The 17338-nt window shown below is 37.2% G+C and overlaps 1 protein-coding gene across 1 annotated transcript in view; it reads right to left on the bottom strand.

Annotated features, from left to right (window-relative positions):
- Positions 1–17338, bottom strand: part of LOC308043890 (contactin-3-like) — a gene marked incomplete at both ends in the record, with an annotated part of 73669 nt that overhangs the window by 30777 nt on the left and 25554 nt on the right. The window contains 3 exons of the mRNA XM_080350227.1: positions 635–737; positions 1044–1247; positions 14908–15003. Coding sequence (XP_080206353.1) covers positions 635–737; positions 1044–1247; positions 14908–15003 — 403 coding nt within the window. The remainder of the gene's footprint in view (positions 1–634; positions 738–1043; positions 1248–14907; positions 15004–17338) is intronic.

Raw genomic sequence — 17338 nt, 5'->3', positions numbered from 1 at the left:
AAAAAGATGTGGACAGGCTGGAGAAGGCCCAGGGAAGAGCCACAAAGATGATCAAAGGACTGGGATGCTGCCACATGAGGAAAGGCTGAGAGAATTGGGCTTGTTCAGCCTTGAGAGAAGAAGGCTAAGAGGAGACCCCATCACCATGTTTCAGTATTTAAAGGGCGGCTACAAAGAAGGAGGAGACTCCCTTTTTACAAGGAGTCACATGGAAAAGATAAGGGGTAATGGGTACAAGTTACTTCTGAGGAGATTCTGATTGGACACAAGAGAGAAATTTTTCACAATGTGAACAGTCATTGGAATAATATACTCAGAGTAGTGGTGGATACCCCAACATAGGACACTTTTAAGATTCAGCTGGACAGGGTGCTGGGCCATCTTGTCTAGACTGCACTTTTGCCAATAAAGGCTAAAACAGGTGATCCTTGGGGTCTCTTTCAACCTGGTATTCTATGATTCTATGAAAAATTACTCCAAGAATCTTTTCTATCTTATTCCAAGGAAATAGTTGTGATGCTCAAATACAGTCTTCAGAAAACACGACCAAAACGACTGCCAGAACTCCTCATCTCTTGTGCAGATGAACCCTAATGTGCTTAAACTTTCAGAACGGGAGAAGTCAAAAACTTACTTTCCTAGTGCAAAGCATTCCAGCTTCACGGTGGAGCCTTTAGCTGCAGGAAGTGTCTCAGGAAACTGCACTTCTATTTTGGGTTCATATTCTCCCATCACACCTATATGAGACAATTGAAAAAGGCAATTTTTAATTTTCAAAGCCTTTTATCTCTCTTTAGCATTACATCACATTAAATTCAAAATTAATCCCTTGCACTCCATGTAGAAAGACAAGCATAGAAATCTCCCAGTGAAACCACTGTCAGATATAGGAGAGGAAGAGAAGCATGCAACACAAAATAGTTTATCTTCTTATAAAGCAATGAATATCCTGAGAATGCATGAAAGGTTACACTGTAAGAGGCAGAAATGTTCACTGGTGACTAGATGTGTTATTTATGGATGGTACAGAAGGGAAGTCATACCATCCGTGCGCAGCACTAGAGGAGTTGGCGACCCAAGAACCTGGCTGTTGGTCACAGTGCTGGTCACAACGCAGGTGTAATTTCCTACATCCGATGGATCGACTTTGGCTATGTAGAGGTGACCGGTCTCTTGAGACACAAATCGACGACTGTCCTCTTGTACAAATGACGGATACTCATTGAAGATCCAAGCAAATGACAGATCTAATTGGTAATAAAAGCGAAATAAACATATTTGGCATGGTTTTTCACTTTTTTTTTCTTCAAAGACCAATTTATTATATATAATACAATATTGAATATACAATAGTGTTGCATTATGTAACAAACAATACCAGAGAGGCAATGAGGGAAAGAAACAAATTTAAAGGTACCAGAAACAAGCCAAACCAAAGAAATACAAACCCAACCATTTTTTCACCAAAGCCGTATCTCCTCCAGCAGAAGACAAAGGTGAAAGGAATTCAAAGTGTTTTATGGAAAGGTGATTTTTTGATCTACTATTTTTTTCCCAGGCTTAATATGCATGGAAAGAGTAGGAGACAGCAAAAACTGAGACCAAACTTTGCTAAAATGACAACACTATTCATTCGGTAGCTACCTAAGAACTCAGCTAGATACTTAGCAGATAGGAACAGCACAGGTATATGCAAGTGAAAGGAATGTCAAAAGCAGCATAAATTCCCAGTAGGGCTCACCACACAGCAAAACTACTTTTTTTCATACAAAAATCCATAAATAATTGATTTTAAATAAATGTCTATGTAATGGCAAAGTAGCCTTCACTACCATTCATTATGGTCACTTGAAAGGAAAACCACAATTCAAAAGATAAACTAAGAGATTTGGCAAAAACTGCATTACAATTTGTTTTTTTCTGAACACCATTCTGAGCTATGTGTGTCCAATTTTAATTGGCAAAAGCCCCTTCCTGTGCAAGGCCATGTGCTTGTGTCATTCATATCCTACAGAATAAGAGGAAATTCATTTTTAATGGTTTTCCAGGCAAGAAATAATTTTTCACCCAAGTGCCACTCAGTTGAAAGTTTATAAAAAGATTACAGCTTCTACAAGTGCTAATTAGAGACGATTATAGCTTGATTGACCTGCCTTCAAGTTAAAATATCTTGTAGCATTTACACTGCCCTTACAAAATGGAGATTATCTATTATTCCACAGGTTTAATTTGAAAGTGCGTAAATTTGGATGCAGTCATGAAATGGAGAGCAGGCATTTTCATAATCCTCACTGCTGAGCACGAACATGCAGCCAGAAAAACGCTCAGCCAACAGGACTATTTAACACAAGGTAAGATTGTGCAGATGAAAAATACATAAAATAAATGAAATTATTAAAATATTTATGGACTGGCTAATGCAAAAAGGGCATAAAATGAAATGGCTTATCATAATTGCATTTAATTTTCTTCTATCAATATTTAACTCCTCTCATTAATATAATTTTGTGGGACTGGTGAGTATGAACAATTAACAGTCTCACGACTTATCTCAAGTGTTAAACTTTTGTCATATTTAGAAATGTTTATTGTTGAAAACAGGCATCTTCTGGACTTGCAGTGTGTCTCCTCAGGTGAAACAATGAATTTCTCTATATGTTCCTTCCTACATAGCATGAGAGGTGTTATTTAATTTATGATCAGGAAGGCCAATTCACCAAGAAAAGACAGAGTAGTTAGTGCAGTAAAACCCTGTGCTCTACCGTGACTTCAGCAAGACTTTCGAGATGTGCCACAAGAGTCTCACACACAAGGCAAAGAATACAGTCAACAACAAAAAAATATTCTGTACTGTTATTCTCCTATTTTCCAACAAAAATACCAAGAGGTTGGTGTCAATGTTTGGCTGCTGAACTGGGAGGGCTTGTTGAGGTGCAGCATGGTGAGGGCAGCTGTGCACCGTTCCGGCTGTGCTCTGGCACTATCCAATATCTATCAGTCACTTCAGAGAGAAAAAGAAATTAAAAATAAATTTACAAAAGGAGAAAGAGTACACCTGAAGAGTCTGAAGGGGACTATGACCTCTTTGAAAACAAAGATTTTATGATCTTGCTAAATGGTAGAGTCCTGAAAATAATGCATGATTCCATTTCTACAGAGCAGCAGGATGAAGAGAGTGGCTACAAGGCTGTAGACCTAATTGGGCATCAATTCAGGAAAAGTAAGAAAAAAAATAATCTGTATTTCCAATACTACATCAAACTCAAGACATCCATGAGACACACAAGTGTGGGAAGTCAGACCTCATTCTTTCTAGTGTTTATTGAATTACTTGTTTTCCTTAGTTCAAAATATTATTTTATTCTAAAAAAGAAAAATTAAAAAGACATTCAAAACATGCAAACGAGATGGACAGATCTGGATATGCTGCAGGAAAATGAGCAGCTTGATTTCATTCCTATTATATTTGGTTAAGTCAAGAGTAAACTCTTTAAAATCAGCCATTATGATTACGAAAGCCAAGCAAAGCTTATTTCAGTTTAATTGGTTCCTTCAACAGCCTATGAATAAGCACTCCTGGAAACCTAATTTCCCATTCAACATATATTTTCATTGACTCTCTTAAAAAACAGAGCTCTCTTAAAAACCATGTTTCTTTACCAGTGCACCACAGCCAATATCTCATTTTATATTTATTGTACTTTACAAAACTGTGTTCTTATGTTCAAAAAAAAAAATTATATTAAACAACTTGTTCTGTGATTTATTATGTTTACATGATTTGCCTGTTGCTGATCCTAGGGCACCTCAAGGGACATAAACTCACTTCCTTTCTGTCAATTACAAGTTTTCAGTTGATTTTCTGTTATAAATGGAAGTAATATGTCTCTCCTGGGCTTCCTCAGAGATCTTAGCCTTTGCTTTCCAATGCATTTTTTTCCTTATTTGGCAACTGTACATGGATAAGGCATTGGAAATCACAGTTATTACTCAATTTTTCTTGGTTTACTACATCTTGGTTGGCTTCTCTCTTTATTTTGCATTATTTGATTATTATTTACTGCACAGTCTACAAGCCACAACATACTCAGCATGCTCATACTGCTCTAGGTGCTTTGTGCATCTAAGTGTTCCATTACAAATAGCTCACAAAACTGCTTGTCATTTAAAAAATTAGATTATTTTTAAATTCAACAATAAAATCAGTATCATTCTATATATGCCACTGTCATTTCTTGCCATCTATGAGCCTTGAAAAACGTACCATCAGGGCCTATGTAACAAAAGTTTAATATTGTTAAAGGAACATCAAGGAGTAAGCCCCACACATTTAGTGGTTTTTAATTGAGTTCAAAGTTAGGCCATTTACATGCTTTAAAAATATTACTTTTAATTACATTATGCATTTCATCTAAGAGAGGCTGCACCACATCAGTAGGAGACCACAGAATGAAAGCAGGGCAATTTTATTTCTTGTAAACACCTAACAGTAGTTGTGGGAATCCAAAACTATAAACAAATGCAGGAAGTCAGCAAAGAAAACATGTAGCAAAACAACCAAAAAAGGGCATCTAGACCTAGGACTGAAAGGAGAAGGATAATAACTCGTGAAGTTTATTTTACACACTAAAGGCACAAATTCTGAAGGTCATCTCTGCTCTTCATTCCCCACTATCTCTAGTTCCTTTTGTTTGAGACCACTGCTTCTATACTTCTACCTCATATGTATGCACTAGCCCTGTAATTCACACCTAAATGAGATTTCTAGAACAGCCAAAAGTAAATGATGTGAACAATATTGTTCAGAAACTGATTTAAACTTATGTTCAAAACTGAGTGGATTTCAATTAGTGAAGCAGATGTTTCCATAAATAATCCTGAAATGAAAATACTTGATTTTGAGCATATCGAGGTGATATAACAATAGGGTGTTGGTTTTTTTTTTTTTAAAAAAAGTAGTTTCATGTCAGTCATTGATACCCAAATCTATATTATTTCATACAATTCTCTAATTCAGATTTTACAACATTCTGTAATAAAGATGCAAGAGGAAGCTGGAATATCCTGGTATTTTCTCTCCTCAACTGGCACTCTGCCTAACCCACAGGATGGTATATGGCTTTAAAAAAAATCGTTTGCAAGAAAGTAATCAGAGAAAATTTAGCAATGACAGAAACTGCAATTAAAGACATGGAAATTTGTAACAACCAGCTATTTTGAATCATCTACCTTAGAGTTAAAAGTAATGGAAAAGTAACACTGATTTTGAGAGGATAATGATGGGTTCCATAATTAAGAAAGAAACCAATTACTTCATCATTTGGCCTGATTTCAGCTCAAACTGTGAAGAAATGACAGAAAATGGAGAAAAGCCTCTTGCTTTGTGGATGAGCATCGCTCTGGATGAGCAAGCTCTCATGGCAAAGACATGGAGCAATTGGGGGTGGTTTGGTGGGGCAGTCACACACAGAAATGTCACTTTGTCAACAGTTCTGAGAACAGCTCTGTAACCACTGTCTGCATGGGAACCCCGGGAAAGTGCAAACATGTTACTTAAAGATCTGAAATTAATCTGTGTGAGGTAAAGTACATTAAACTCACAGAGGATGCTCTCAACCTAGACATCAACTGTCCTTAGTTCAGTGCAGCTTAATCCTTAGAGGATTACACTACTATAGGTTTAGGTCAGTGTACCTGTGGATGTGAGTGTCCCCAGGGGATATAATGCAGTTTAACTTACATGTACCACCTTCAAACTCCTCCTTCCTTGCTTTTCCTTTCTCACTTGGGAAAACTCCGGCCACTTTATTTCACTTAGTTCACTGCCTCAAGTAGCCCATCCTCCCTTTGGCAAGCCAGCAAAACAGCTGCAAGGCCACTCGTGCTGCTGGACTTCAGCCAACCAAAACAAAGAGGTAATACTTTCTGTCTGACACAAAATAAATCATATCTTTCTCATTGTTTCGGCAAATTTTAAAGGTCATTTAACAAATAAAAATCTTATGCACCATAGGCATAAGACTAGGTGTTTATGTACTCCAGTATGGGATCCTCTAACATATACATAAACTGGGTATTATGTCTTCAGGTGCCACTATCCAAAATGATAGTTTTGGCAGTGATAAACTCTTGAGAATTTTATTAGAAATAAATTGTACATAATTACAGAGTTTTAGGGTCTATTCTTGAGCACATTAAATGCCCATAAACTGAGAAACTCTCCTAAGTATTTGCAGCCAGGAAAAACAGAAGAAAACTCAGACTGTATTTCCAAGAGGGATCCTGAATTGTTTGTGTACAAGTAGCTATACCAATAATGTAAAAGTCTTTAGCTGCAGTCACACTTCAGAGAACAGTCTACCTATAAACTGTAGGTTGGTAGTTTACTTTTTCTTACTGTTTTGTATATAAAAATAATGAAAATTACAAAATAAACCTCTATAATAGAGCTTGAATTGTGGTCACCAGAAGTAAGGTGAGTATCTGCTTAAAATAGTTGTAACATCTTCCCAACTTGGAGAAAAAAGTTTAGAGACTTAGAAATGCTTCTGAAATTTCCCCAGACTCTTCAGAATGACTCTCTTCTTTTGGCTGAAGATATTTTTGTTTATACAAAATGTATATTGCATTATAGGAATCCAAGTCCAGCTACAAAAAGTTAAGAATATACCCCGAGAAACCAATTTTGTTCCAGAGTATAATGGAAACACTCTGATTTGAAACTAATGTATACCATTAATCTTTCTGGCATAAAAGGTGAATTATTTTGTAGATAAAATATAAAAGATCAATTTTCAGCATGCTGTGCAGGTAATCAGGCATGCAACTTGTGGGTATGGAATAACCCAAAACAATAAGAGCAGTGCAAGAGACCCATGTAATATCTTGCAATTTCAATCCACGCATTTAATGAGAATATTGAAATATTTTAGCTGAAATTGCAAGGTTCCTACTTCAGGCTAACACCTAATTTTCATTTTTAAATGGAATATGGTAAGAGTCCACTCATTCTCTGATTTTGAAATGAGCTAGCGTGATGTAAAAAAAAAATGTAATTCCTTAAGCATAGTTGCAGCATGAATTACATTTTTCCCTATTGCCCTCCCACCTGCAGCACAACCTTCGACTGGCCCACACAAACCAGCTGGTTACCTTTGAATGGGTGCCCCAGGTGACAAAGCTCCGTTGATGTAAAATTGCCCACTGAAGGTCTGTCTTTCACTATACTCAACAATTTGTAGAGTTTTTCTAAGTCTTTCAAAGTAGCATCAAAAGCAAAGTACACCATCGTAATTAAAACAAAAACTTGTAAGCTCAGCCTTGGGAAATTCAGATGTTTGAGACCAGCAGAGTTATTTCTTCATTAATATAACCGAAAAACTCACGTTAAGTACATTTCCAAACAGCCTATCTACTGAAAAAGATGCTCAGCAATATGGCCTTGCTTCCTGCCTTTTTCCCCCCCTCAGTCCTGTCACGAGTGGGATTTGACCACTAACTAAGTGTTAAGCTTCAAACCAAACATGACCTTGTAATATGAAAGTGCTCCTCAACTGGCAGCTTAAATGTTCCTTGATGCTCTAAAGGAAATCCAGATGCTAATGAGAAAGTCTAACATAATGCCCTTTTGGGTTCCCCTGCTGAATTAAAAAACCCCAATTTTGCTTCCCCTGTAGCAGTGCAAGATGATGGATTCATTTCTCTTTATCACATTTCTGAGCTAATTGTTTCACACTAGCTGTGTCATTCAAAGTGTACTGGCTCCAATCAAATTGTTCGTACTCTGGCAGTATGCAGAAAAGTAAGAAACTGCTTTAGGAAGCAATATTTAAATACATACCCATTAGCAATATCCATTTCAAATGACAAATTGTTCTTGTAATCACCTCCCTAGAACTTTACATTTAATTGCTCTGATCATTTCTAGCAACTCTATTGTGCTTTTTCAAGAGTTTAAAGTATTTTAAATTGCTTCCTGACTATAATAATTTTGAGGATAAAAAGATGATAGTTTAGTTTATTGCTCAACTAAAATACATGTGATTTCTCCTTAATGTTAAATATTAGGAAGATAAACTAAGGGAAACTAATGGAAATAGCCAAGTGTCAATTTTAAGAGGAACATATTATACTAATCTTTAAAGGCTGAAGCAATGATTAGTGACAAACTTCATTTAGTAGTCTTGCACTCATTTAGGAGAAGGTACTCGGTAAAACCCTGTGAAAAACAAAAAATTACTTTCCGTACTCGTTAAGACTGTAATGATCAGCTATGACTGTGTGCTGGGACTGCAGCCATCTCCCTCCTGCCTCTTCCTAATCAATTATCCTGTTTCCAAAGAGAAACTCAAACACTTTACTAGAGAAGATAATAAAGAACTGGAGAAGCCAAACCCCACAGTAACAATTCAGGGATAAAAACAATCTTGGTAGTGGGCCAAAGACAGTTATTTTCTTCAATTTTTTCCTCTTATTCCCCAAGGCATACGTGAGATACCTGGGACTAGCTAAGGGAAAGGGCTTGACCTGGACTTTTTTCTTGCAGTTTTGTTCTTCCTAACCAACCTCTCTCTCTTTCTTTCCATCTCCCCCTTCTTCCAACAAATACCCCCATCACCACATTAAAACACCCTTGTTGCATGTTGCTGCCTCTTGCAGTTTATTCAGGTTCAGGAATAGGCTAGTGAAAGCAGGTAGCAGCAACAAAGCGCATATCTCATAGTCTTTCGAGGTCTTCTGGAGTACCCACAAATGTTTTGCTGAGGAAACTTATGCAGTATTAGTCTCATCAAAGTCTGCTCTAATCTTTGCTCTCTTCCACAACAACTCACATTATATATGCTACTACTACATGTACTAAAATCTTAGTGCATCTTCAGTGCAAATCAAATTTACTGCAGCTAGCAGGTGCTGATCCAATCTTACTAAAACTCCTCCTTGGGCTTTAGGTGAAATTATGCCCCCCACTACACAGGCTATGGGTTCTGACATGCTCTCTCACCACACTAATGAAAATAATTACCTAGCTTTAAAATACTGAGATGATTATTTTTTTTTTCTTTTGGTTTTCTGATTTGTACAATTGGGAATGCTACTATAAAAAATCCTAACTATATATATATGAAGGAGTGAAGGTTAGAATCCTTCCTTAAAAAACCAAAAAAAAGCCATAATATTCCCACAATAATTTTGTAATGGGTATTCAAGATGTGGTACAAAATTTACACAAGTTAATATTACCGATAATCGATGTCTCTGGGCTTTATGCTCTACTGACTACCTGGCTATGAAGCTATCCTTCACAATCTAGATATCTCTCTTGAACTAAGACTTATTAAAAGGATAGAAGACCAAATATCTAAGAAATAAAATAGAAATATTAATATATTAAGATGTTCAGTGTCACTGATGTGTAACACGAAGTCAACAAATAGTTCCGTAAGAATTCAGAGTGATATCTTGCTTGTCCAGTTTGCCCTTTCCCAAACTGGAATAATGCATCATTTGCTACAAGTTTCTTAGGCCAGTTATAGCCTCCACACTAGCTGAAAAACACATACCGTAAAGTAGCTGTAGATGTTACACAAATATATAAATAAGGATATGCTAATTTTAGTCTGGTTTACTTCAGTCTGGAACACGGGTTTATCAAAAGAAAAAGTGCTTTAGAAAGACAGCATTTGATAAAATGCAGACCAGAGTGTCTCTGTAGCACTGGTTTGTTACTGGTGGTGAAAATAATACCCTGACAAACACAATTCATTGTAAAATCCAGCTGTGAACAAGTATTATTGTCTCTCATATGGACAAATATAAGCATCTGTCAGGTACCATTTGATTTCAAACTGTCAGCTGAAATTTGTGAAGATGATGACAATTACACCAGTAGGAATATTGCAAAATATATTTTTAAATAAAAATACCATTTCTCCTTGGCATATTGCAAACAGCTTGAGAACACTATGGAACCACTTTGAAGGCCATTGCTTTTATAATATTCAAGGTACTATTCTCCTTAGAATGCATTTTTGTGCAAAAATCTCATAATGTGCCTACTGCAAATATGATTTATTCCTCAGGCTCCGACGAGTGTCATCCAGAATGTGTAACAAAAGCAAAAAGTAGAGGTGCAAAACCAGGATGCTTTCTACCTCCCGAAATCCCACTGTGACTAGTAGAATAGATACCATATTCTGGAGTTCTGTCAGTTTGGTTTTGCTTTGTTTTAAGGGTATTAAATGTTTCCAAAGCCAAGTGAGTAAAATTGATTAAATTTACAGTTCCCAAAAAATAGCATATTCAAGAGTCATAGAAAAGAAATAATCAAAGAATCAAAATATTTCTGGCATATGAAATACTTTCCATGCCATGTTATTCTTGAATCACAGTCTCACTGGAACTTGCAGGTCTCCAAATGGCAATACAAGAGACATGAGCAAAAATCTGCAAGTCTAAATAATAATTTGTGACTGACATGACATTATTCACTGAATGATTTGTCATACCAACCAGTGAGCAACAAAATTTGTATCTATTTTTCCACGATCTAACAATTTTAAACCAGAATATCACAACTTCAAAATAATAATCTATAAGACAGGTTGATCCCCATCCTTCAAATATGATCTCATTCATCAATTAAGTATACAATTTTCAGGGCATGATAGGAACATGAAGGACATTCCTGCAGCTTTATTTATGTAGAAATATTCTTGCCATTTTGCACAAAATAGGAACACATATAACTTGAGGCAAATTATGAATATAAGACAAGTAGAATTTACTTTCAATTTCCAAGAAACAGCTTGTCAGCTCCACAACATTCTTGCCATTTACTTAAGTTCTTGTGGTTTACAGTCTTACTCCACATACTAACAAGATAACAGGGAGTATATCCACCATCATAAAACTAATACCTAGTTTTTCCAGGCAGGCCTGAATTCCTTGAACAGTTTGAATAACCATCAAGAAAAATCTTCAATTGTACCATCAAAAATAATATTTTTCTCTGTGTGTAAAGCAGTCCTGAAAACTAGCACAGACAATATAAAAGGGCTATGCCTCATTGCTTTCTCCTCTCATGAAGAACAGAACACATCTCATAAATCAGCAACACTTTCTGAAATCCGAAATCAATGTCAGATTAGTAAAACTGACTGCATGAAACACACACAAATCATAATACCTAGCAAACAGAAGTAGTATCTTACAACAAGTTACATGATACTCAAGAAACACATGCAGTAGTAACAGCAGGTGAAACCCTAAAGGAACCTGCAGATTTGTTTCATTCAGGGCTTTGTCACTCCTTAGATACCAATTTTGGAACAAAATCAATAGAAGAGAAAAATCATTTTTAGATGCCCATATGTTTAGCCTTTTGCATTGTTGGCAGAATGGAAAGAAATTAGCATCGCATGGATGTTTTTTAACCAGCTGCATGTTAAGTGTGTCCAGTAATAAATTTGGTATGTTGAGATGTTTGTTATATTGACAGTCCTTTAAGATCATCAAAGACGTAACAGTAACACAGCAAAAGTCAAAGTAGCTGTAGAGAGTTCAGCAGAATTCAATGGTTATTAACAACTGAAAAAGATAGCAGGAGAGCGACGTAAATCAATTTTAGATGTTGTTTTATCTTTTGAGTATGTAGGGTATATGATTTACTGATTTGTGGAAAAAAACCAGGTTATTTTAACAGGTTCCCTGTAACAGAATTAAAATTATATACGGAAGTATGGTCATCCAGAGCAATGACAGATGACCATATTCATTATCCAAAAATCACTGTTTAATTATAATACATCTAACATAAAAACCAGTTGAATTAGTAAAACATTTGGTAGTAAGTCTTCACATGCAAAACCAGTCATTTACTGAATCTCTCATTAAGTAACTCTTGAACAAGAGTACTAAAAAAAGGAATGCCAAAAGGAAAAACACACTAATTCTAAAGAAAATACTGGAGTGGTTTGTGATACAGCTTATGTTTAATGACAGAAATACAAGACTGATTTGTGCGTCCTCAACTGGAAATATTGAGCACTGTCCTCCTTCCCCTGCACAGCAACAGCCATCACGGAAACGAAGCTAAAATACAAGCTCAGCATATGAGACCATGTGCATGTGAAGTTTATGAAGTGTACAAAGGCTTGGGGAAGAGGGGCTCGAAAGCTGCCTGGTGGACAACGACCCAGGAGTGTTGGTCAACAGTAGCTGAGACAGCCTGTGCCCAGGTGGCCAAGAAAGCCAAGAACATCCTGGCTTGTATCAGCACTTGTGTGACCAGCCAGACCAGGGCAGTGACCGTCCCCATGTACTGGGCACTGGTGAGGCTGCACCTCTAATCCTGGGTTCAGTTTTGGGCCCTTCACGACAAGAAAGACACTGAGGTGCTGGAGAGAGTTCGGAGAAGGGAACAGAGCTGGTGAGGGGTCTGGAGCACAAGTGTGATGGGAACGGCTGAGGGAACTGGGGCTGTTCAGCCTGGAGAAAAGGAGGCTGAGGGGAGACCTTATCACTGTCTACAACTACCTGAAAGGAGGTTGTGGCATGGAGGGAGTTGGTCTCTTCTCCCAAGTAACACGTGATAGATAGGACAAGAAGAAATGGCCTCAAGTTGTGCCAGGGCAGGTTGAGATTAGATATTAAGAAAAATGTCATCTTGGCTGCCCAGGGAAATGGTTGAGTCACCATCTCTACAGGTGTTTAAAAGATGTGTAGAGGTGGTGACTAGGGACATTGTTTAGATGTGGACTTGGCAGTGCCAGGTTAATGGTTGGACCTGAAGACCTTTAAGGTCTTTTCTCACCAAAATGATTCCGTGTTTCTACTCTCTAAGTTCAATGGAGTTTCAATGCTAGTTTAAATGGTAGATGTTCATACCATGATGGAAATGGAACTGCAAACTTCAAAAGGACAAATGTACTGTTAACTGTGTGAATAATTTTCTCAGCCTTGAAAGGGCATACTTATATTGCTTATTTAAATATCTATGGCTAAGACAAGCAAAGAAAAAAATATGCCAAGTTGTAGAAGGGAAGCAACTGGTATTTCTTTTAGGATGAACATTGGTTTCTATTGTAACTGGAGTGCTGTGTATGGAGGAATACTCATCACAATTTAACCAAGTCTCTTCTTGAAGGCTCCTAACAGAGAATGGAAGAAATAAGTGAAAATCCCCATCAAACTAGCAAGAACTTAAAAATTGCACAACGTGGCAAAACACAACAGAGCAATAATTTGGGGGCTAAGGGGGAAAAGAAAACTAGCTGTTTGAGGAAGTTTTTATAATTAGTGTTGTCCTAAATTATCTCAGTGCAACAAATACAGAAACAAATAAAAAATAATCAAATCACTGATCTGGAAAGGGCTAAACAGCCCTCAGAGCCCTCAGGCCAGGTCAGTTGTTCCTAAACCATCCCTACAATTCCTGACAAACTACTTCTGCTTAATGGACAGATATTATATCTAAAACTTACCGACCTGCATCCTACCACGCCAGAGCTAGAGGCACTGTATGTTTTACATCACTATGCTGTAGGTTTATTTAACTGAAGAAAGAAGGACTTTTTCTAACTTGCTCCATGTCTCTCGAAAAACGTAATGGTTAATCCTTCAACTCTCAGACAAATCCAAGGATTTAAAATAATTCTGGTACCAATTCTCAATTCCATTTGATAATCCAGGGAGGTCTCAGCTCTTTTTCTGCATGAATAATACAGTTAGTGTGGGGGGTGTCAATCACATCCCATCTGCTGACTGAGAACAACTCTCACCTCTTCCACGTGTTGATTTGAACCTCTGCTTTTAGCAATATGCGTATATTTTGTATCACCTTCTCTTTAACACCTAAAACTTAAACATTGCAAGACTCAGTGCAGAGCTGTAGTCAGTTTGGTGACCACCTCTGGCTCTATACCCACGCACAGGATGCAAGTATGAGAATGGCCAGGATAATTCAGACTTTAGACCGCATATAGAAGCAAAATTTAATCATTCTAATTCTTATAGATAGCTAGGAGAATGACCTATTTTCTCAGCAGCTGAAAAGACAAAGCTGTTGTAAGGCTATAAAGATGATTTAAGAGTATGTATCAGTTTAGAGAGAGAAAAATTCTGCAAGCTCAGACAGTTGTAAAATTGCCAATTTACAGCTGTGTCTGCTTGGACTCTGCCAAATTTAAGAGGCCACAATACCTATACTATGGTATTGAATGTTTAGTTTGTATTACCTTGTCCTTGCAGTCAAATCTAATATTTACCATCACAGCCCCTCAATAATGAGACTCCATATCAATGAAAAACAAATAAAAGCAGTTACTTTCAAAATATTACTTGAGGCTCAATAGCAGTTAGCCGAAGACTGAAGATGCAGAATGAATTATGAAATGTAATTCCAACTTTTGGCCAGCCAAGAATCCATATATCCCATTTTCTCATCCCCCTTGAGACAGCAGTGTTTTAAGTTATGCCAGCATCATTACATTACATTATCAAATGCCTTGATTACAAGAAAACAGGCAGATACTAGCATAATTAAAGACAACAATCTATTCTTTCCAATTGTCTAGTCATAGAGAAAACCAGATTCGCTAAGGCTTGGCAGTTGTGAAATTGGGCAGAATTTAACTCCAGAAGATACTCAGTTAATTACTGGAAATACAATCAAGATCAGAAATTACTAGGAGCTAGAAAGGCATTTCAAGATAAAAGTAAATCCTCCTAAGTACTTCCCTCCACCACTTTTGGGTTTGTATTCTTTTTCTCTGTATTTACATGAATACATGAAAACCAAGTGTTTTTCCTACTCTCTCTGAACGTTCTTTCTCTTGTATTTCCAGGCAGATATTGCAGTTTGCAGTCTATGAGCTCTGGTTGAAGCGCGAAGCCTGGAGGGTCCCTTACCTCCCGCCCGGGGGGGCGGCCCGCAGAGCAGCACGACTCCCTGCCCCTCTCGAACCGACACCGCGCTTCTCATCTTGGTCCTGGAGTTTTCAAGATCTGTTGGCAAAATAAAGGTGAGACGGACATTAGAAAACAGAAAATATCATACAAATACACAGGAGTTTCAAGTTCTCAAACCCTGATATAGAGTCTCCTAGTATGCAACTAAGTTCAGCAATTTCAGTGAATCAGTTGCAAAAGAAATAGCTGTTCAACATGAGCGAGGATGACAGAATTAGGGCTGAAGTGAACTAATTTACAAGAACATAATTAAACAGATCCTATGGCTAATTTTGTTCTTGTGCTAGGCTTGTGCTACCCTAATTTTGATAACCAAAAAGGAGACATAAGCATAACTTAAAAATAGGTCTTTAAACCACTGTTTCTTCCGACATGAAGGCTCTGATGAAAATAGCATCGACATCCTACTGAGTTCCTCCAACCAACCGTAAAATAACGCTAACAGCACAGCTATTCAGAAAATGGGTATGTATCTTTTCACACAGAAAAGAAATCCCTCAGCCACCTCCCTGCAGCAGAATCCCTTGTAACACCACCAGGCTCGGGCGAGGGCACGTGCTTTGCACGGTGGTATATTGACCCAGCGCTCTGGCTTCAGGTCTTCTCTGAGCTTCTTAAGCTGCGTAAGAGGGGAAACAAATGCTGCCGAGTATACATAAATGCAAAAGTGCAGAGCAGCAGTATTTTATAATAAGTTTACATGAATGTTCGCTCTAAATAGCAACTCAAGATCCAAGAAAGTATGGCCTCATTATATCCTTGAATTAAGCTAGATATAACATTCTATACAAACTGTGGTTCTACACTAAGAAAGATTTTTCCATTAATAAACTGTATATTTTTTCTATAATAAAACTAAACAGAAGACTATTGTTTTTAAAAAGTCTGTTTATGATCTTGTAAAGGATACAAACACACACTGTCTTTAAACTAAGGCTGCCTTTATAACCAAACAGAATAGGAGTTGTGAGATGACCAACAGCAGCTATTTCTCAAAACATATTTTTGAATATTGAAAAGCAACAGCTGTTGCAGTCAGAACACTAAGCAGAAGTGATTAGAATTTCAATACTTCATTTGAAAAAACACATTTATTATTGCAATAATATACTCTTCTATTACTTTTTGTTGCTGCACATAAAGTTTATAGGAAGGTTTCCTAAAAGGGCTCTTTTTCAGCTTTCCAATAGAATTTCCTTGGAGACATGTCAGGGTCTATGTATTCATGCACACAGTAAGTCTGGGTCTTCTAGCTGGTACTTCACAAAAGTGGAGACATGCTATTCTACACTAGAATGAAAATGGCTATGCAAATTGGATTTAAAAATTTTCAGGAAAATCAATCTATTTTGCATATAAAATTAATTTAGACCAAATTTTTCCCTCTTAAATCACAACCAAGTGGTCATAAATCTTATGCAATACCTATCATTTCTGTTATTAAGATAAACTGGTTTATCTCTCCTTTCTAAGCATGTATGTTTATTTATCACAATACACCACCGGAGCAGGATGGGATGGGGCTGGGAGCGGCTGGGGAAGGGATGTGACCCGCGGGCTGTGCCGAGGGGCTCCAATAGCACATCCCTGTTAACCCGCGGGTACCCAGCAGGACCCACCGCAGCTCTGCAGGGTGATCTGCTGCAATGTGGTACTGCAGGAGTTATTATATTAATCATTGATTGCAGATGAAGATGGATGTCCCAGGGGAATAGCTTTTTGGGTAACAAGAAGCAAGGCAGAATCCATCAGAAAATAAAGAATATGAGGCATAGTACAATGAAAGAATAATTTTTCACTCATTAGCAAGAACCTCTCCATCCTACCTTCTAGAGTGGTTTAAGTACCAGAATAATCACACAGCTGCAGAAATATCATCTTAACTCATTTACATACTTGTACATTCTTTTTACGCATTGTCTGGCACCACTTTGAAAATAATTATTAAAAATCATAATGCAAAATAGTAATACCCTTCTCTACAATACAAAGAAGTCCAAACCTCTGACCTTGGAAAGTACTTTCTATTTATGAGATTCTGCTCTGATTATCAGGCATCTCTGTAGCATTTTCAGAGTATTAGAGGTCAAAGCCAATCCTGTTTGGTGGAATATCAGGACAGATTGGTTTAGGTTTTTTATTGGTGTTTGTAGTTGGTTTTTTTTGTTGTTGTTAATGTGTTTTTATTTTGTTCATTGTTGTTTGTGTTTTGTTGGGTGTTTGGGTTTGCTGGTTGGGGCTTTGGGGTTGGCTTTTTATAAAGCCAGTATCCTCACAGCAATAACACTAGGAAGAAGGGCTGTATCTCTAACAAAACTTGCTTTTACGTGAAATCATTGGGAAGGAACATTAAGTTCTCAGAAAACTGACA

This window comes from Nesoenas mayeri (genome assembly GCF_963082525.1).
Source record: "Nesoenas mayeri genome assembly, chromosome: 10".
Taxonomy (NCBI): Eukaryota; Metazoa; Chordata; class Aves; order Columbiformes; family Columbidae; genus Nesoenas; species Nesoenas mayeri.
This window is presented reverse-complemented; position numbering and strand designations above follow the sequence as displayed.